The sequence below is a fragment of the Colobus angolensis genome, unplaced genomic scaffold, assembly GCF_000951035.1.
Source record: "Colobus angolensis palliatus isolate OR3802 unplaced genomic scaffold, Cang.pa_1.0 Scaffold407, whole genome shotgun sequence".
Taxonomy (NCBI): domain Eukaryota; kingdom Metazoa; phylum Chordata; class Mammalia; order Primates; family Cercopithecidae; genus Colobus; species Colobus angolensis.
Genome location: NW_012117455.1, coordinates 870248 through 892253, shown reverse-complemented (window position 1 = coordinate 892253; position 22006 = coordinate 870248). Strand labels below are relative to the sequence as shown.

The window sequence follows — 22006 nt, the reverse complement described above, 5'->3', positions numbered from 1 at the left end:
TGAGAGAATGTGTGTATAGATAGAAAAAAAAGGGACTAAATAAAATAGATGTCATGATGTTAACAGTGGTTATTTCCACGTAATGGAAACAAGTGGTTTTCATTTTTGCTTACTCGTATTTTCTATTTTCTGATAATAAAGGTGGGGAGTTTCTATACAAAACAATTCCTCTGCTAGTTCCATTATCAGGCATTTCTAGGTATAGAACAAATGCGGGATGTGTCCCTCTAGTGGAAGGCGGGATTTTTAAAAATAGCTTATTGTATTGAAGTCTTTTGGAGGCAAACAGGGGTCTGACGTTAGTAAAGGATTCTGCTTATTCCACAACCACCGCACTCCAGCCTGGGTAACATATCAACACCCTGTCTCGAAAAAAAAAAAAAAACAAACAAAATTAAAATGGAATGGAGACCAATCGCAAAAGGAAGGGCCAAAAACTACCCTAGGAAACAGGTGCTACTAACTCTAGGAGCATTTGGAATATTGAGCAGCAACTTTTTCAATTGTCGATGTCGGGGGATTAAGCTCCTTAGGCTTACTTCCCCTCCCCCCGCTTTCTGGCAGCTTGCGTCTATGGTACCAGGGGATGTGGACCCTCAAAGAAGGCATGGATGGAGCCTTTTGCCTGCGAGCTACACCGATCCGGAGCGCCACTCCCTCCAAGTGACTCTGAATCTTCGGCTCCACTCGGCTCTTCTTCGGCTGAGTTCGGCCGACGCTTGCTTTCTCAGGCTCGGCTCTCTTCGGCTTTCTGAGAGCACGCTCGTCCTGGCCTCGGCTACTCTTCGGCTGCGTTCGGCCCACGATCGTCTCAGTCTCGGCTCTCCTCGGCTACGTTCGGCTGGCTTTCGCCCTCTCGGACTCGGCTCTCTTCGGTTGAGTTCGGCCTACTCTCGTCTCTGAGTCGGCTGCCCTTCACTCTCGTCTCTGAGTCGGCTCCCTTCGGCTGCGTTCGGCTGCGACCCGGAAGAGCTTCGATGGAGTCGGAGCTGCCGGCTCGACGGACAGCTATGGCGCCACTGCTGGAGTACGAGCGGCAGCTGGTGCTGGAACTGCTCGACACTGACGGGCTGGTAGTGTGCGCGCGCGGGCTCGGTGCGGACCGGCTCCTCTACCACTTTCTCCGGCTGCACTGCCACCCAGCCTGCCTGGTGCTGGTGCTCAACACGCAGCCGGCCGAGGAGGTGCGGCCGCGCGGGCACAGGAGTGAGGGAGTGCTGGGGGACTCCTGAGCGGATATGAGGCCTCTGACAGGGATGGAGGGGCTCTGGGGGGGATTCAGGCCCCTGACACTACGCAGTGACACAGAGAAGGATATCAAGGGTCCCCAGGGGGATGGTGGTCCCTCACACTGCGGGGACACAGACGTATGGGAGGGGTCGCGAGGAGGATACCGGTCGCTCACACTGTGCGGGCACACTGAGAAGAATTGGAGGGGCCCCGAGAAGGCTGCAGGTCCCTGGCAGGAGTTAAAGAATACTAAGAGGAATGCAAGTCCCTGACACTGTGCGGGGACTCTGGGAGGACAGGGAGGGGTCCCGAGAAGGATGCAAATCTTTGACCAGAGTTCAAAAACATTAAGAGAAATGGGAGGGGTCCCCAGGGGATGCAGGTCCCTGACACTGTGCAGCACAATGAGACTGATGGAAGGGTTCCCGAGAAGGATGCAATTCCCTGACAACACTAAGAGGGATGGGAGGGGTTCCCAGAAGGATGCAGGTCCCTGACATGGGTGCAAGGGCATTGAAAGGTGAAGGGGCTCTGAGTGGTAGGAGAAGATCGGAGGTCCCTTCAGGGAAAGGGGAGATGTCGAAAGGAGGATCTGGATAGGAATAACGGGAGAGTCCTGAAGTTGGCCATTAAGGGAGTTTCTGGGGGCAGAAGGATGGTTCCTGAAAGGGAACAGTGATGAAGATGGAAGGGTCTCTGAGGGTGATGGGGAGACATGAAAGGAGATGCTGAGGCTGGGAAAACCCAATAGGGAAAAGAAGGGACCAGGAAATAGGGCATTGACTAAGGCTGTGTTAAGAGGGCCATCGGGTCAGAAAGGGATTGGATCTGGAAGCTGAGGATGTTAGCAAAGGTTAACGACAGTTAAGGAGAAGAGAGAACACTGAGAAAAATGGAATGGGGCTACACTTGGGGCTGGGGGATGTTGAGAGGGGACACAGCTTGGTCTGACAAGTCTGATGATCCCCCTAGGTAGATCAGGTGGCCAGGAGAAAAATGTCAGCTGAGAAGAGTGACCACAGCCTCTTTGAGGCAGGGACCCTGTTTGATTCATCTGGGTATCCCCAGTGCTTGGCATAGGGCCTAAAGCAACACAGTGCCTAGTAAATGTGGTTTTCAACTGGGGATGTAAATAAACCAAGCCAAGGGATCCAGTGACATGAAGTCCCTCTAGGATGGATCAGCACAGAACTGATAGTCTAAAACATTGTCTGGGAAAAGGATTCTCTTGTTATCTTCTCATAGAACGCGCTTGGCTACAAACCTGGCTTTGGTGGGAAGTATTTTTTAGGTAACAGAAATCTGTTACTCCAGGCTTTTAAAAGTTTGAGGTTTTGTGTGTGTGTGCATATGTTATTGTAGTTGAGTGCTGATAACGACTGAAGTTCAATTATTCCTTAGTGTAAACCCCAAAACAAGCAAAACCTCATTAAATGTAGACTGGTTGGTTGAAGTTACTATAAAGAAGTAACTTAGTTTGTATATTCATTATTAAGTTCATTATCTCAGAGAAAGACAGCACATTATTTTAAATATCTGCAACCTAATAAAAACTGCCCTGTGTTAAGTAGCCTACTAATCAAGTTTCATTTGATTTAGGAGTATTTTATCAATCAGCTGAAGATAGAAGGAGTTGAACACCTCCCTCGCCGTGTAACAAATGAAATCACAAGCAACAGTCGCTATGAAGTTTACACACAAGGTGGTGTTATATTTGCAACAAGTAGAATCCTTGTGGTTGACTTCTTGACTGATAGAATACCTTCAGATTTAATTACTGGTAAGAATTTAAAATCTTATTTGTATGTAAACTTGTACTTTCTTTTTTTTAAGTACAATTTCCATTTTATTTTTCTCCAGAGAATAGTCTGTCTTCAGTCTGGAAGGACTCAGCTCCCTACATGGGCTTTGGTGGGGGTCGTGGAGCAGCACCCGCAGGTCTAAATCGGGGTGGGGTGTTTGGTTCTTGCAGGCTTCACAAGATCGATTCCTGACTACTTTGTTGTGAATTGCACAACTCACACAGTAATGTGGCTTCACATACAGCTTGGGAAGCACATAAGCATTGAAGACGCTGTCTTCAGAAATGTCCCTGACTGCCGCAGCCTCCACTATGTTTCGAATGACAAATTTCTTAATGGCCTTGTCCTTGGGCACGCCTCAGGCACAGTTCGTGCAGTGAATAGGCTGCACGTGGCCGCAGCCCATTTTGTCACGACCGTTGTTCCTTCTTTTCTTTGTCATCTTGGAGGCATGGACCGGAGAGAGCAATTTGTACATTTTTATTTTTGTCTGTCCCCTCTGCTAAACGCTCTACTAGAACCTTCTAGTGGGCACTACTGGAACCTTTTACTCAACATTGTGCTTCCAGCTTTCAGCCTGATACCTGACACATTGTAGATGCTCAATAAATATCTGTGACCTGAATAGGTAACTAAATGTAAGATTAACTTTTCCTTGTTTTCTAAGCTCTTATTCAGTAAATACTTGCAATTCATTAATTTGCTTTTAGAACTTAATCAGATTTGAAATGTTTATAAATAATCTTTGTATATTTCCTAAAATATTTAGTTTTCCTCTTTAAGATTTTTTTGGCATTATCTGAAATTAAATCAAGTAGTTGCTTGCTTATTTCGAGGAAAAAGTTTTTTAGCTAGAATTAAATAGAAAAGAAATTCATTTTCATTATCCTTTCCAAAACCTTTTCTGATGTCTCCAAAGCTAATGTAGGGGCTGTGCCTCTGTGCCCTCATATCACTCTGTATTTCTTCCCACTCATAGTGCTCACGATACTACATTGTATTTATGTGTTTGTCTGTCTCTCACTCACAAGATAAGCTTAAGCACAAGGAATAAGTTGTTCATCCCAGAGTAAGTAACTGGTACATGGTAGGTACTAAAGACGTATTTGTTGGATGAATGATGGACGTATGTAGTACTGTGATCATTGGTGAACTTCTGGAGGCAGAGAGACTCTGAAATTCATAATCTTACTTCCCACCATATCTGTCATATTACCCTGAACCTAGATGACCCTCAAGAAAAATTTGATAAATGTGTGAATGAATGCTTCAATGGCAAACTGATTGAAGAAGTTTGGTTACTCTTTTATAACTTTTATAATTGTTATAAACAGTATCATAGGCTCACCTGATTTTGAATGCTAACACCCTGCTTACAAAGCAAGCTTCTTAACTTTCATTAACCCCAGTTTTCTCATTAAGAAAACTGTCTCCTGAAGTTATTATAAGGATTAAGTTAATAAAATAATTGCTTAGTCTAGTGCCTGGTACACAACAAACTCTTAGTAATTGATACCAAATAAAATTGGCCTTTTATAACCAGAAATCTTGATATACCAGTCTTTTACTGTTTGCTGCTTTCTTATAAGCTTGGTTTTACTTTATTTTTTAAATTGATTAAAAAAAATTTTTGTTTTGTGTTTGAAACTACCACTAGGTGTCAGTAGTACTCTGACTTTCAGTTACAGTGAGCCCTAATCAGGCAGAGAGCAATGTGAATCTATGCAATGTTGAAGTCTGGCTTACATGTAGCTCCTAATGAAAAATGCCAGGCTGGGCGCGGTGGCTCAAGCCTGTAATCCCACCACTTTGGGAGGCCGAGACGGGCGGATCACCAGGTCAGGAGATCGAGACCATCCTGGCTAACACGGTGAAACCTCGTCTCTACTAAAAATACAAAAAAACTAGCCGGGCGAGGTGGCGGGCGCCTGTACTCCCAGCTACTCGGGAGGCTGAGGCAGGAGTATGGCGTGAACCCGGGAGGCGGAGCTTGCAGTGAGCTGAGATCCGGCCACTGCACTCCGGCCTGGGCGACAGAGTGAGACTCCGCCTCAAAAAAAAAAAAAAAAAAAAAAAAGAAAAATGCCAAATTCTCTCTTCCTTTCTGATCAAAGCCCAGCCAATAATGAAGCTGAAGCTGTTACTGATGCTTGGCTGAGTGGAATGTAAATGAATGCCAAAAATGACTTCTTTCTAGTTCTTTCATCCCCTGGAATCATCCCCCAGGACTGACCAAAGGGCAGTCCATGAAGTGCAGGTGACCCTCTGGAAAGACTGAATCCCCCAGCCCCAGCTTCTTCACCTGTCACTACCCATTATTCCCACCACACCCCACCCTGGGAGTCCCTACTAACCAGAACTCCTAACACGTGGGAGAACTATGTAAATACCTGCTGAGATTGTACTTGGAAAAGAACAGGACAGGAGGATGCTTTCATTACCAAAATGACCCCGACGTCTCCAGACGGAACTAAGAACACACTTTCTGGGGATTATATATGTGTTTTTCAGTTACACTTTAGATTTGTGTACCCAGTTCTGTGCCCCCACCTTACATTCATTCAACAAATGTTTAACTCACTGAGGGTCCCTTGCGTGGCAGGAAGGGTGCTGAAGATAGACAGATGAATGGGACAGTATGGTGACCTTGTGAGTTACACTGCTTCTGGGTTTGAGTTCTCTTCATCTCATAGCAGCTGTGTATTTTTAGGCAAGTTTCTTAATGTCTCTATGCCTCAGCTTATTCACCCGTACATTGGTGATAAAGATAGTACCTTCCTTCTAGGATTGTCAGGGTGAAATGAAATGCTGTATGTAAAATACTTGGTATCATGGCACATAGTCAGCATTCTACGATCTCTATGATCTCTGCCTGGTGGTGTTACGATGTTCCTGTTCTCGGGCAGTTTAGTGGAGGAGACAGATAAGTAAAGAAGTAATTATAGTACAGTATGAGGTACAAAATGTTATAGGAACAAAAAAATCTACAGTAGGCTTTTGTGGGACGAAAACTCCTTCCAAAAACCCAACCTGCTTCTATTATTTTTATTTTTATTTTTTGAAAAAGTGGTGTCTTGAGTTGGTGTGACTAAGTAGAATACCATGATTTTACATGTGATTTGGAACCTTCAGCCTCCCTCTTACTTGCTGGATGACCTTGGTCAAGTTGCTTCCCTTCCTTGGTCTCGTCATGATACCTACTGCATGGAATTATCATGAGAATTAAATGAAATAAAAATCTACAGAAACACCTAACCCAGTTACGTGGGATGTAGTATTAGTTCTCTTCTTCCTCCTGGGTTCCAGCCAAAATAAAGACAACTTTTTGGAGCACAACATTTTCTTAAAATGAGTTGCTCCTTTTCTTTAGAAGTTCATTTTTATTATTCTTGACTTTATGTAGTATTTCACTCCAGGCTAACAAAATGCGGCCTCTTAGAGTCTTTGGGAAAGCCCACCAACTAGGTATAGAATGTCTTCTGAGTAGTAAATTAGTTATGTACGTGTATTGGGGGGTTATTGAAAATCCTTTGTCTATAAATTCCTAAATAACACTATTAATTTTTACCATATTTGAAAGATAATTAGCTGAGCTAGAGTAAATTTTAGCTCCGTCTACCTCTATCCAAAACTTAAACATTAAAATAGTAAAATCTGAGTTTATTGAACTATTAGAAGGGTCGTAAATCACTGTTAGTATCATTGTCCAGACCCTTCCAGATATGAAAACTGGATCAAAAGCATGCAAGCACATTATCCCAAATATATGTAAGGTAACCAACTTGATTTAGGTCTAAAAGACAGACTCATCATGGAGTAATTGAGGTTTTGATCTAGAAAGGATGTCTGTATGACTTTATGTCATCTCATGTTTCTCCCTAACTTAGCACTAATCACTGCATCAGGTGACACAATATGTATGAAAGATCTGGGTCAGTAGTCTCATTTCATAAATAATGAAGCACGTATAATTGTTCTTATTTTTGAGATTCAGAGGTGTTATCATCACACACACACCCCCAGAGACACATATTAAGTATGTCGATTGAAGGCTTTTGTTTTAAATGGACCAGTTGACCTCTGAATTGACTATCTTCTGATTCTGAAAATTGAATTCATCTAATGGGTGATATAGATGTTGTCCAGACTTCTAAACTGTGGCTATTTTGTATAGTCCACATCTGATTCATATATTTTTTTAAAAAATTCTTGACCTACTTTGCTTTCAGAAATTCTTCCCCTAACATGCCAGAAACACCCCACCCCAGGGCCTGTGCCCTCACTGTCCCCTCAGCCTGGCAGTCTGGAACTCTCTTGGCCCAGATGGTCACAAGGCTCCATCCAGCCTTCATTCAGATATCACATTGGTGAAACCACTCCTCATACATACTCCCTCTTCTCCTCCTCTCATTTTTTCTTGTCAGCACTTGTAACATATTAAATATTTTACTTATTTATATTGTTTATAGTCAATTCCTTGAGGACAGGGATTTATGTCTGTTCTCTGCGTGGCTATATGCCCAGTCTAGAATGGTGCTTGTTCATTCTCATGTAGGTCCTTAAGAAAAATGTGATGAATGAATGGAAATGAGCATAAAAATTACCTACTTGTTATGTAATTTAAATTACGTTTCTCCCTCTCAGGCATCTTGGTGTATAGAGCCCACAGAATAATCGAGTCTTGTCAAGAAGCATTCATCTTGCGCCTCTTTCGGCAGAAAAACAAACGTGGTTTTATTAAAGCTTTCACAGACAATGCTGTTGCCTTTGATACTGGTTTTTGTCATGTGGAAAGAGTGATGAGAAATCTTTTTGTGAGGAAACTGTATCTGTGGCCAAGGTAAAGAACATTATATGACAAATAATGATGATGTTATTTGTCATCTTTTTTTGTGAGACCTACTGTAACTTGGTTGCACTTTGATGTAATATAATGTAAAATTCATTGTAATTTTGTTTGATAGAAACTAGTCAGGTTTGTAACAAACATATCCAGCTATAAATATGTATGCACCAAGTTTGTGATTTTAGTTAAGTCGAGAGCAATTTGACGGTTACTTTTCTGCTGATCTATCAAATCCATCCAAGACAGCCACTTGATTCTTTCTTATACATTTAGTGAAACTCCCAGGGATCTAGAGACCCACATGTACAACAGCTTTAGGTGTACTGCAGATTAATTGGCTAAGAGTACCACTTCTGCTTTGAAAATTACTCAACAGGGAAATAAAGCACAAAGATTTTGAAGAAGTTTTGTTAATTTCTAGGAATAACATTAAGGTTTCAGTTTTCAAACGTTTTTACAACCTATGCTACCATGTATTTTGGTTATAATATATGTTATTTTAAGAGTGGTTGTACACCGGGTGCAGTGGCTCACGCCTGTAATCCCAGCACTGTGGGAGGCCAAGGCAGGCGGATCACCTGAGGTCAGGAGTTCGAGACCAGCCTGGTCAGCATGGTGAAACCCCGTCTCTACTAAAAATACAAAAATTAGCCGGGCGCGTTGGCACATGCCTGTAATCCCAGCTACTTAGGGAGGCTGAGGCAGGAAAATCACTTGAACCCAGGAGGCAGAGGTTGCAGTGAGCCGAGATTGCACCATTGCATTCCAGGCTGGGCAACAAACGAAACTCTGTCTCAAAAACAAAACAAACAAACAAGCAAAAAAAAGGGTAGTTATAGTATTTTTTACTTTCTTGATTATACCTTGTTTTGGGAGTCAACAAACTCTTCCTGTAAATGGCGAGGTAGTAAATGTTTTGGGCTTTGCAGGCCATATAGACTATCACAATTACTCAACTCTGTTACTGCCCAAAACCAAGTATAGACTGCTTACATAAGTAATGGGTGTGACTGCATTCCAATGAGACTATAAAAACAGGTACAGGATTTGGCCCAGACTGTAGTTTGCCGACCCTTGCCTTATCTGAATAATACAATACTTCTATTTATTGAGGTTTAAAGTGTTTTCGAAAACATTGTTTTGCTTTTCATTTGTTTGTTATTTTGCTTTTTGTGTTGTTTGTAGCATTTATAAAAATGGAGTGTTAATCCAAGACCAGAAATATATAGCTGCTGAAACTCTAGAAAATTGTTGAAAAAAACATTTGTCTCTTTAGGTTCCATGTAGCAGTAAACTCATTTTTAGAACAGCACAAACCTGAAGTTGTAGAAATCCATGTTTCCATGACACCTGCCATGCTTGCTATACAGACTGCTATACTGGACATTTTAAATGCATGTCTAAAGGAACTAAAATGCCACAACCCATCGCTTGAAGTGGAAGATTTATCTTTAGAAAATGCTATTGGAAAACCTTTTGACAAGGTACTGTTTTTCCTTTTAAGCACAGTTTATTATGTTGTAATTTTAAAGAATGCAAGTTATTTTAATATTTGCAATGTTGTTAATAGGAAATAGCTGTTATTTAAGAATAAGATTGGAGGTCATTTAAAACATAGCTTCTTTGGTTTACTGGAAAGTAATAATTTGTAGTAAAATATGAGGAGTGGCATATAAGCATCACTCTGACTTTTGCAGTTATGTAGTAATTATCTCTTATTGTAACTATAATCAAGAAGAACATAAATAACTTTTTTTACTTTGAAGTGACAACATCTGGATATCTACAGGTAGAAGAGTTTTATATAAGAATGCTCCATAATTATACATGAATTTATGATCTCTTTTATGGAATAAAAAATAATTTGGATGAGTTTTCATTACTGAGGAGTGTGAAACTTGTTGTGTCTTAAAATTACATTCTGAATTGAGGAAATGGTAAGACATCAGTTCCAGGAATTTTTATTCTAACTAATTTTTTTGTTATAGATTAATATTGCAGATATATAAATGTCTACTTTTTCATTATAGATTAATATTATTACAGATACATAAATGTCTAGTATTGAACTGGAGATCTAGAAAATGCTGACCTTTTAGAAATTCTTGGCAGCTTTTTTGTCATATTCTGGTAGAAAAAGTTCCTGTCTTTAAAACTCTGAATCAATCTCTGTGTCACTGTATAATGGCGATTATAAAAAAGGAAAAATTTAACTTCTTATTTCTCTGATTCTTCAAAAAAAGTCAGTTGACTGTGAAATATTGATACATAAAACTAATTTTATGTATTTTGTTTTCCTCTGTGCTTAAAGTTTTTTATAATTTAGTCCATGATGATTTTTTAATCCCACACAATCTTTTCATAGAATCTATATAGCCCTAGAAAAATAAAATCGTAGCCTAACATGTTTCACACTAAATTTCTGTTGATTATCCCCCTGGTTAGTAACAGTCACTTCATTGTTTTAGATATTCTTTTAGTAACCATATCTAAATATAGATATCGCATGTGTCTTGTTAAAATATTTAAGGTTTTGTAGATAATTTTACAAAAGAGGCATGTAGTTACATATCCCAGTTTGTTCAGGACAGTCCTAGTATCTACCTGTTGTCCTGGAGTGATTATAAATAGTGTATCATTTCGTTTTCCACAAGTGTCCTGGTTTAGACAATAAACTACACGGTCATCCAGATACTACTCCTGCTCATTATTAAATTTGTTAGATAAGATTCCATGCAGTGGTACTGCGTTTACATCAGGCTACAAATCTCTGATAAAAAAATCAGATAATTCTTACCTAAAAAGTTACAGAATCAGTCTGTGAAGGAAACATACATGTACATAGCTCTGGATTTGTAGGTACGTACATAGTATGTACATAAAGCTGTTCTTTGTTTTAGACAGCATTTTGGAATCTTAAAAAATAATCAGCCGGGCGCGGTGGCTCACGCCTGTAATCCCAGCGCTCCGGGATGCCAAGGAGGGTGGATCATGAGGTCAGGAGATGGAGACCATCCTGGCTAACATGGTGAAATCTCGTCTCTACTAAAAATACAAAAAATTAACTGGGCGTGGTAGGAATGCCTGTAGTCCCATCTACTTGGGAGGGTGAGGCAGAATCGCTTGAACCTGGGAAGCGGAGGTTGCAGTGAGCTGAGATTGTGCCGCTGCACTCCAGCCTGGCGACAGAGCGAGACTTCATCTCAAAATAATACTACTACTACTAATAATAATCAAACTTAGTCCATTGTTAATTTAACAGATATTTTCCTATATGAATCCACTTTAGAAAAAACACTAAAGAAATTTTTACATCAGCAAGGTACGTTGTTATTTAATTTAGTAATTGTTACTTAATTTGTACATGAGCATCAAACTAAATTTTTCATTTCTTGGTTATACCTTATTTTAAAGGTCAAAAAACTTGATACTCATGTACAAATTAAATAACAATGTACCTTAATTTGTTAGTAAGTCATTGTGCTTGGTTTATGCCCTCTGCTTGGTCCATTTGGATCCCATGTCTTTATCCATTCAGGATAGTCAGAGTCAAACATGGCAGGAATTGAACATATCTGAGCTACATGCTTAGAGTCGGTTCATAAAAACAAATAATTGATTATCTGATGTTTATCAGGTCTTTTCTTTCCTGACAGTAATATATGTTTGGATAATGATAGATTGACTCTATCTGATCATAAAGATTCTAGCAGTAAAACATTCTTCTACATTTGAAAATTTAAACATTGTTATTAGAATTTTATTAACTGAAATGTTCTAGCTACTTCCTTGAATAATGTTTGGGGTTTTCTATTGTAGTAAAATATATATGACATAAAATTTACCATTTTAACCATTTTTAGTTATACAGGAAATAATCCTTTTGAAAATATGATTTGTATTAAGAATAACTATACTTAACATATTTTAGCAATACCCAATTGTATTCTTGTTTTAGACAATCCGCCACTATCTGGATCCTTTGTGGCACCAGCTTGGAGCCAAGACTAAATCCTTAGTTCAGGATTTGAAGATATTACGAACTTTGCTGCAGTATCTCTCTCAGTATGATTGTGTCACATTTCTTAATCTTCTGGAATCTCTGAGAGCAACGGAAAAAGCTTTTGGTCAGAATTCAGGTGAGAGATTAAAATACTAATAATATTCTAAGAGCTGATTTGAATAAAGTGTTAGGTTTTGGGGGAATCAGGTGTGAAAAGTGCTATATTCAACTATATGTTGTACTGAGATTTCAAATTGTGTTTTATGTTCATAGCACAAAGATGTAGGTTTTATTGATAGCTAATGTTTCCGCCTACTTAACGTCTGTTCTGTGTAATAATAAATATTCATATCCGTTCTGGGCAATTTTATTTCTAGAAAAGACTGTGTAGTACAGGCAGTCCTCAACTTAGAAATAGGTTGTGTTCTGAAAGTTTAGTTGTTAAGAACTTAAAATTCATTTCCCTCAAAGCCAAAGCAAGGGAGTATGGGGTTTCCATCAGCCAGAGTGCCAACGACCGAAGAGCAGAAGAGATTTGTAGGGCAATACACATATACAGCTGGCCACCATCTTGTTTTGCTACCACTGCTTTGGCCTCTGCCACTGTTTGACCAGACCAGCGGTTTCCAAAGTGTGGTCTGTGAACCCCTGGGGTCAAGATTTAATACAGTTAATAATTTTGATGCTTCTTTAGGGACATTCTTAAGTGATGAACTGCGGAAGCATGACAGTAAAGAATGCAGTGGATGCCAGTACACTTTCATGGCACTGCCTTGGTTCGTGCTACGGCACCAGCAGTATTACCCAGCATTGCTTTTACACCATCACTGGAAATGTCAACACAGTGAAAAAAGTCAAATAATGTCATAGTATTGTTAGGAGAAAAGTTTTGACATCACACAGCCCTGAAAACATCTTGGGGACCCCCGGGAGTTCATGGACCACACCCAGAAAACCACTGGTCTAGCCGAACAGTGAGAGATCACAATAGTGGGAGGAGGTGTGATTGGTAGGAAAACAGGATGGCAGCCGGTTACATATGTAGGTCATGTGACCATCAGAGACTATTTTAAATTAACCATAAATTGATGGCACTTTTTCTTTTAACTTTTCATATTAGGTTGGCTGTTCCTTGACTCCAGCACCTCGATGTTTGTAAATGCTCGAGCAAGGGTTTATCATCTTCCAGATGCCAAAATGAGTAAAAAAGGCAAAATATCTGAAAAAATGGAAATTAAAGAAGGGCAAGGTATCTTGTAGGGTTAAGTCTTTAAATGTGTCTTTTATTTCAGTATTTGGTGTAGATATTTAAAGCGCAATTTAGTCTCCTTTGGCCATGTGAAAAGTGTGTTCCTTGATGATAAATGTATGTATGTTTGTTATATGTAACATGTAATGTATGTCAAAAGTATATGTGTGAAGTATATGTGTAATATATGTCGAAGTATACAGCATGACAAGTGTTGGAATCTATTTTCCAGGGGTTCCAAATAACAAATGCCAAATATCGATCAAAAGTATGCTATATAAACAACTATTTATTGATTTTTTTTAGACTTCAAAGTAATTATTATTTCTGAGTTAGGGTGAGGTTGGGGCATGGTGGCGCACACCTATAATACCAGCCCTTTGGGAGGCCGAGGCAGAAGGATTGCTTGAGCCCAGGAATTCAAGACCATCCTGGGCAACAAAGCAAGACTCAATCTCTACAAAAAAAATTTTAAGACCAGGCACAGTGACTCATGTCTGTAATTCCAGGACTTTGGGAGGCCGAGGCAGGCAGATCACCTGAGGTCAGGAGTTTGAGACCAGCCTGGCCAACACGGTGAAACCTGGTTTCTTATTAAAAATACCAAAAATTAGCCAGGCGTTGTGGCGGGCACCCGTAATCCCAGCTACTCGGGAGGCGGAGACAGGAGAATCACTTGAACCCAGGAGGCAGAGGTTGCAGTGAGCTGAGATCGCACCACTGCACTCCAACCTGGGCAACAGAGTGAGACTCCGTCTCAAAAAAAAAAAAAAAAAACAAAAAAAAAACCTTTGAAAGTAGCCTGGCGAGGTGATGTGCACTTACCATCTCAGGTATCTGAGAGGCTAAGGTGAGCCCAGGAGTTCAGGGTTACACCAAGATATCATCACACCACTGTACTCCAGCCTTGGTGACAGAGTACGACTGTGTCTCAAAACTAATAAATAAAGTCAGGGTAGAATATTTGAATATCCTTTTTAATGTTTAAGCAACATAAATATACTAGAATGAGGTAAATATGGGTTTTATTCCAGCATCTATTTAGTGATGTTGTAAATATCACTGAGTTTTTAAGGCATGGGATAGGGTTAATGCCTGCTTTCTGCCTAGTTTAAAGATCTGTTTCAAAACTTAATTGCGGCCAGGCGCAGTGGCTCATGCCTGTAATCGCAGAACTTTGGAAGCCAAAGCAGGCGGATCACCTGAGGTCAGGAGTTCAAGACTAGCCTGACCAACATGGTGAAACCCTGTCTCTACTGAAAATACAAAATTAGCCAGGAGTGGTGGCACGTGCCTGTAATCCCAGCTACTTGGGAGTCTGAGGCAGGAGAATCGCTTGAACCCAGGAGGCAGAGGTTGCAGTGAGCCAGGATCATGCCATTGCCTCCAGCCTGGGCAGCAAAAGTGAAACTTCGTCTTAAAAAAAAAAAATCTTTTTAAAGAAAACATAATTAAATATATTATTGATGTGTTTGTGTTTGAATGCTTATAGAAACAAAAAAATTAATTGTTGTCTCCTTTTATCCATGTTCAGGATTATGAAAGTCGTGGGGATTTTAGAAATAATAAATACTGTTATTCTGTACCGATGCCTTTATTTTGTATAGCTGCTTATATACAGTGTCAACAGAAACAACTAACACAGAATGGTCTCTCATTAGTGACCATGCATGTAACTTTCTACTAAGGCATTTTGAAAGCCATATTAATGGTTTGAAGTATCTTTCATTTAGTAGATCTTTTTCAGGAAAGCAGAGTCCATCTATCATTATAAAGAAAGCTTAAATAAATGGGCATATGTACTGATGCTTGTGTTATCTGTTGTTTTAAAAGCCTTTAGAAGACTTCATGAGTAAATATTATCACATAGAATGGGATATTTTTGTTTCTCTACAGAAGCAAAAAAGGAACTGGTCCTAGAAAGCAACCCAAAGTGGGAGGCACTGACTGAAGTATTAAAAGAAATTGAGGCAGAAAATAAGGAGAGTGAAGCTCTTGGTGGTCCAGGTAGGAAAAAAGGAGATGAAAACATTTGCTTTCAAAATCTATCAAATGAGTCCTGATTTAATTAGCTCTTTAAAAGTAGTTCAAGACTAGCCTGACCAAAATGGTGAAACCCTTCTCTATTTTAAAACCCTGCTATTTTGTCTGTAAAATGTAGACAAATAAATGGCAAATGAACACTGGGATCCTAGTGGCAACCTCATTTCTGTTCATTTGATGTAATTTTCTCCAGGTTGAATCATTGTATATTCATGAAAGCTTTCCATGAAGGCTTTTTCACTAGTTGGGTTCTTAGAACTTCTATTTAAAGATTGAGCTAATCTCTACACATATTCACCAAGCTTTAAATGTGGAATCCCAAAGGAATAAACTAATGGGTCTCCTGTTTTATATCCTCAGCCAAGTATCTTTCCAAAGAAGCCTCAACTTTTCTATTACTTTAATATGTAATGAGCCGATACAAACTGAAGACATTGTCTAAATTGGCAAAGGAGACTAAGACAATTCACAAAAGAGGAAAAATCCATTTGGAATTAATTTAGGCATATATAAGACCCTCTGAAAAAAAAATTAATTAAAAAGAACTTCTTTAAAGCCACCTTTATACCACAGTTGTACTTTCATAAGATTAAGTAGTCTGGCTTCAACTTTACTGAAAAGATTGAAGTAATCTTGCCAGAGAGGAGAAAGCATTTCATCAATACCTAAGACCCTTTTTAAATAGTTTGTAAATTGTGGATCTTTAATACCAACGGGTAAGATGTCTTCCCTTCAGGTGAAGGAATAAGGGGACACAGGGAAACTAGGAGGACAAGTGAGGTAAAAGTAACATAATGTTGTTTTCTGTTTTCAGGTCAAGTACTGATATGTGCAAGTGATGACCGAACATGTTCCCAGCTGAGAGACTATATCACTCTTGGAGCAGAGGCTTTCTTATTGAGGCTCTACAGGAAAACCTTTGAGAAGGATAGCAAAGCTGAAGAAATCTGGATGAAATTTAGGAAGGAAGACAGTTCAAAGAGAATTAGGAAATCTCACAAAAGACCCAAAGACCCCCAAAACAAAGAACGGGCTTCTGCCAAAGAAAGAACCCTCAAAAAAAAAAAACCGAAGTTGACCTTAACTCAAATGGTAGGAAAACCTGAGGAACTGCGAGAGGAAGGAGATGTCGAGGAAGGATATTGTCGAGAAATAAGCAGTAGCCCAGAAAGCTGCCTGGAAGAAATTAAGCATGAAGAATTTGATGTAAATTTGTCATCGGATGCTGCTTATGGAATCCTGAAAGAACCCCTCACTATCATCCATCCGCTTCTGGGCTGTAGCGACCCCTATGCTCTGACAAGGGTACTCCATGAAGTGGAACCAAGATACGTGGTTCTTTATGATGCAGAGCTAACCTTTGTTCGACAGCTTGAAATTTACAGGGCAAGTAGGCCTGGGAAACCTCTGAGGCAAGTTATAAAGAATCAAAGCTTTCAGTTGCACAGTTCTTTAGGATTTAACCCAGAAACTGTACCAGTTGCATGTTAGTTTTGTTTAATATCCGTTACGATGCTGCTTGTGTTTATGAAACCTTATTTTGCTTCCTGATGAATCTGGGAAGTTGGATAGGGAGGATGTCAAGTGTCACAGCAGGACAACAAACCAAGGGGACTGCTCACGTTCTCATTACGTGCTGCTGTGCGTTCTGGCCTTTATTCTTTGGGCATTGACTTGCAGCATATGGGGTGCTGTGTCTGAAAAAGTCTAAGAAATGCGTAATCTAATTTCTACCAAAAATTAATATAACTGTGGCTAAGTAATTTTAATCTTCTAAAATGTCTTTTCTATAAACTTTAAGAAATGACTCTAAATTACATCCACATAAAACTGAAGTGTTGGGGGAATTACTGTACCAGGTTTACTTGAGTTTCAAGAAATATCAGATAAAACATCTACACAAATATCAGATGAGAAAATGATACCTCCCAAAGAAGATAGTGTTCTGGCTTTCCAATTATCTGAGGGGAAATAAACAGCAAAATTAATATCCTGAACTCAGTCTGAACCAAAAACGGAGCCAAAAGAAACCTTCCCCTAGCATTTTAACTAACACAGCCTTTCAGAGTAGAGATGAATGGAGGAGCTGGATCAGAAATAATGCAGGATGAAGAGATTAGATGAGGCTGGTAAAATAATTATAGGCTGGTAAGTTTTTTGTACTTTGCTGCTGATCAACTTTGTAGATAGCTTATGTACACCAAGCTTCCTTCTTGCCTGAGAACAGATTAGTGTGATATTTGGGAGCAAAATGTTAGAATCAGAAGGGACCTGGGAGTTCAACCACTTACTCTGTCAACGGGAAACTGAGGCCCAGAAATGGTGACTTGGCCTTGGCCACATGACACATCGTGGGAGAACTGAGTCTCTGGACTCATTACCTAATGATCTTTTCTCTGTTTACACTTCAAAGAATTATCATCTAGGAAGATAACAGCTAAAAGAAAAACCAAGGCTCAAAAAGGAAAATAGCTTTGACTGAAGGTGAAGCAAAGGGACAGAGGAGGTGCTTAATTCAGCTCTCTTAGCAACAAACAAGATGGAAAAGCAGGACGTTTCTCTTTTTTTTTTTCTTTTTTCCTTTTTCTTTTTTTTTTTGAGACAGAGTTTTGCCCAGATGCCCAGACTGGAGTGCAGTGTTGCGATCACGGCTCACTGCAGCCTCAACACCTCCCGCATTCCCTGACTCACGTGATCCTCCCACATCAGCCCCAGGTGGCTGGTGCTACAGGCATGTGCCACCATGCTCAACTCATTTTTTTTTTTTTCTGTAGAGATGGGGTCTCACTATATTACCCAGGCTGATCTTCTGGGCTCAAGTGATCCTCCCACCTCAGTCTCCCAAAGTGCTGGGATTACAGGTGTGAGCCACCATGCCCAGCCTGAAAAGCAGGCCTTTTCTAAGAGAAAGTAGATCAAATTATTCTTTGAGATGCCTGATGTAATCCATATGTCTTCTATGCCCGTGTATTTATATAAAATGTGTGACTGCTGTGTTCTGTTAAGACATGAATTAAAAAAAAACGTTCATAGGCTGGTTTTCATAACTTTCATAACATACTACCCAATTTTGTCAATGATTGTTTGGCAGAGGTGCAAAGGAAGAATTGGAGAAGCCTCTAAAATTTGTGTTTTTTTAATTTGTTTATAGTTATGAGGAAAGAACTATTCTATCCCTCTAGTTATATTTCAATGTTTACCTAAACTCTTTTCTTCCTTTTGGCAAAAGAAAATTTAAAAAGCTGTGTGTGGTAACAAGACCTTTAACAGGTGGGGTTTAGGCAGCTTAATTTGAGCTAGTGTGTGATAAATGAAACCGTTGATTCTTAGTCAAATATTTATTATTTGAACACTCTAGGCTGCTGATTTCAAATGTTCTGCTGTTCCTTTCAGGGATTAAAAATGCTGTTTTTCCAATCTAAAAGTTCTGTCTTAACATGCAGGGTTTACTTTCTTATATACGGAGGTTCAACTGAGGAACAACGCTATCTCACTGCTTTGCGGAAAGAAAAGGAAGCTTTTGAAAAACTCATAAGGTAATACATAGAAAATCAGTATGAAAGCCCCAACTACACTGGAAACCTTTCATGGTCTGGAGGCTTCTCTGGATGGGGGAGTATCAGATAGCCCTGCTCAGGAAGGATGGGGCAAGGAAGAAGTTGGAAAGGATCACATTGAGATAAATGTGTAATCTGCATTGTCCTCCAGTGTAGACCTCGGCACATACTTCCTTTTTCTCTTCCCCCTCTCTTCCTTCATCTCCAGTTGCTTTTCAGTGGTTTGTTGAATAGAATATTAGAAATGTAACAAAGACAACTGCTTTTCTGTTTATGAAGCAGTATGACAAAACACCAGAAATACAGCGAAAATACTGCTTTTCTAAGAAATATGTTGGTAAATCTCCCTCCTCCCTGCCTTATGCACAAGATTCTCCCCTCCTTTGAATGATTTTTTTTTCCTTGTAAAATTTCTATTGTCTGTGGGTGGGTGACTGCCTTACCGTTTGTTGGGAAATGCTTTTACAACACAGCCAGTTAGGATCACCAGTAGAATCACTCTGGGAAAATATTTCTTAGGAAGTGTGTTATTTGTCTGGACATACACATGTGTATGTTTTTAAGAGTGAGTATCTGGTACTATTCCAAATCCAAGTAGAAAATGCCTTTCCATTTTACAAAAGGAAAATGTTGAGATACTCACAAACTGGATGGCTACTTCTTGCCCTGAAGGCATTCGAGAAATCTGATAACCACCCACCAGGGATATTGTCAAGGAGTTTGGGCCGGGCGCGGTGGCTCAAGCCTGTAATCCCAGCACTTTGGGAGGCCGAGATGGGCGGATCACGAGGTCAAGAGATCGAGACCATCCTGGCTAACACGGTGAAACCCCGTCTCTACTAAAAACTACAAAAAACTAGCCGGGCGAGGTGGCGGCGCCTGTAGTCCCAGCTACCCAGGAGGCTGAGGCAGGAGAATGGTGTGAACCCGGGAGGCGGAGCTTGCAGTGAGCTGAGATCCAGCCACAGCACTCCAGCCTGGGTGACAGAGTGAGACTCCGTCTCAAAAAAAAAAAAAACGGGGGGTTTGCAGCCTGGTGTGGGAAGATGGGCCAGGTGATCTCTAAGGGCCTCAGAAGCCAGGGTAAGGGCTGGATGGGGCATCACGGAGCTGAGCTAGAGAAAGTTAGACCAGCAGAGACCATGGCCTGGACGGAGTGAGCTGGGCCAGACCAATCTTCCAACCTCAGGCATTGGCAATGGAGGGCAGAAATTATTTTTAGCAGTAGTCAACCTGCCAGGACCCTAGGCCGAATTTCAAAATGGATAACCATTCTACAGTGGTGTCTGTGGGTTCTCAGTGTATGTGCAAAATATACATATAACCCGGATAGCCCAGGAGAAGAATTCTTGGAAATCGGAGTATGTGCTGAATCAGTGGCATGGAGTCCCACGATGGGGGTCAACATGATGCATGGGCAGTCCCCTCTTTTCCTTTCACATCCTCTCAGATGGTGGTATGCCTTGGCCCTGGAGTCATCCAGCTACTAGTCATACAAGTATTACTCAGTCCTCTCAGCCTATGAAAATATGTTTTCTACCAATGTGCTTTATGGTGGTGTTTATGTCATATATGTGGGTGTATATATTTTTCAAAAACACAGTTCAGAAATCATGTTATAACAGACCAGGCATTATACCAGCCGCCTCTTCTTGTTCCAGGCTCTTTGCTCTTCTCTGTCTTACTCTTTGTCTTCTAGACCTTCACACCACAAGGCTCAAATAGTAAACAGATTATTTATTAAGCATCTGGTATGTGCCAGGCCCTGTGCTAATATTAAAGTACTGAGGTTACAAGTGGTGTAGGAAAATCCTCTGCCCTCCTAGAACTTACCCTTTAGTGGAAAAGACAGACATTAAATGATTATAAATACTGTAATAAGTAGAAGTATACAGAGCACCACTGGCTGCAAAGGTAAAAGAAGAGGGTGTAATAGGAGAGTACATTGAAGACCTCACCCAGACCATAAGCTGATCAGGAGCCGCTTCCCTGAGGAAGGGATATTCAAGCTGATACTAGGCAGATGGGGTGGAAAGGGGGTTATGTTGAACAAAGGTGTGTATGAAGGCTCTGAGGTACAAGAGGCCCTGTGAAGGATTTAGGACTTCACGGGCAGTAAGACTGCACTGAAGCTTTCTAAGTAGGAAAGTGACTTAAGTATGTTTGTAAAGGCTCTCTCTGGCATCAAACTGAGGAATGAGTGAGTGTGGAAACCAGTCAGAATGCTATTGCAGTCTGATGAGAAGGTGGTAGCCAAGATTAGGTTAATGGAGGAAAGAAGACAGATTTGAGAGATTTGGGAGATAGAATCAAAGAATTGGTGATACTGGGTGTGAGCCAGTACCTCCTGACCACCCTTCACTCTTCTTAAAACAGCCTTTGCCAAAGTTTTTGCTCATTAAAATAATTGTCACCTAGATAGAAATGAGCGCCCAGAGCTAAAATACTCAGATTGGGTTTTCAGTGTTCATGTCAGGGTTCCCCAAGATCATCCTCAGGCTGGATGATTCACTAGAAGAACTCACATGAGTCAGAAGAGCTGTTCTACTCGCAGTACAGTTTCTTCCGGCAAAAGGATACGGATTAAGACTGGATGCAGTGGCTCACGCATGTAGTCCCAGCACTTTTGGGAGGCCAAGGCGGGCAGATCGCTTGAAGTCAGGAGGCGTTCACGACCAGCCTGGCCAACATGATGAAACCCTGTCTCTACTAAAAATGCAAAAATTAGACAGAAGTGGTGGCGCATGCCTGTCATCCCATCTACCTGAGAGGCTAAGGTGGGAGAATCACTCAAACCCCAGGAGGTGGAGGTTGCAGTGAGCTAAGATCATGGAACTGCATTCCAGCCTGGGCAACAGAGTGAGACCCTGTCTCAAAAAAAAAAAAAAAAAAAAGACACAGATTAAAATCAGCAAAGGGAAAAGGCACATGGGGCAAAGTCCAGGAAAAACCAGGCCTAAGCTTCCAAGTAATCCTCTCATAGTGGAGTCACATGGATGTGCTGAATCCTCCCAGCAACAGTGTGTGACCACACATGCAAAGCGTTGTCAACACGGAAACTCACCTGAGCCCCGAGGCCCCGCATTTGTACTGAGCTGAGTCACATAGACACAGAGTACCTCCATGGCTGGCTACACCTCCTCAGACTCCAGCCCCCAAAGCAACAACAGACATTTACCGTAAATCACATCGTCAGCATAAACTGTCTGATCCAACTGGCACATTGGGACCCAGGGCCTCAGGCATATAAGAGCCTTCTTATCAGGGAGAATACTA

General features: G+C 40.7%; 1 protein-coding gene across 1 annotated transcript in view; it reads left to right on the top strand.

The window, feature by feature from the left end:
• Positions 1-974: 974 nt before the first annotated feature.
• ERCC4 (excision repair cross-complementation group 4) overlaps positions 975-22006 on the top strand; it is a 32907-nt gene continuing 11875 nt past the window's right edge. The window contains exons 1-9 of the mRNA XM_011956025.1: positions 975-1184; positions 2830-3010; positions 7677-7872; positions 9155-9362; positions 11837-12017; positions 13002-13130; positions 15027-15137; positions 15988-16585; positions 18617-18709. Of these exons, the coding sequence (XP_011811415.1) occupies positions 978-1184; positions 2830-3010; positions 7677-7872; positions 9155-9362; positions 11837-12017; positions 13002-13130; positions 15027-15137; positions 15988-16585; positions 18617-18709 (1904 nt within the window). The 5' untranslated portion in view covers positions 975-977. The remainder of the gene's footprint in view (positions 1185-2829; positions 3011-7676; positions 7873-9154; positions 9363-11836; positions 12018-13001; positions 13131-15026; positions 15138-15987; positions 16586-18616; positions 18710-22006) is intronic.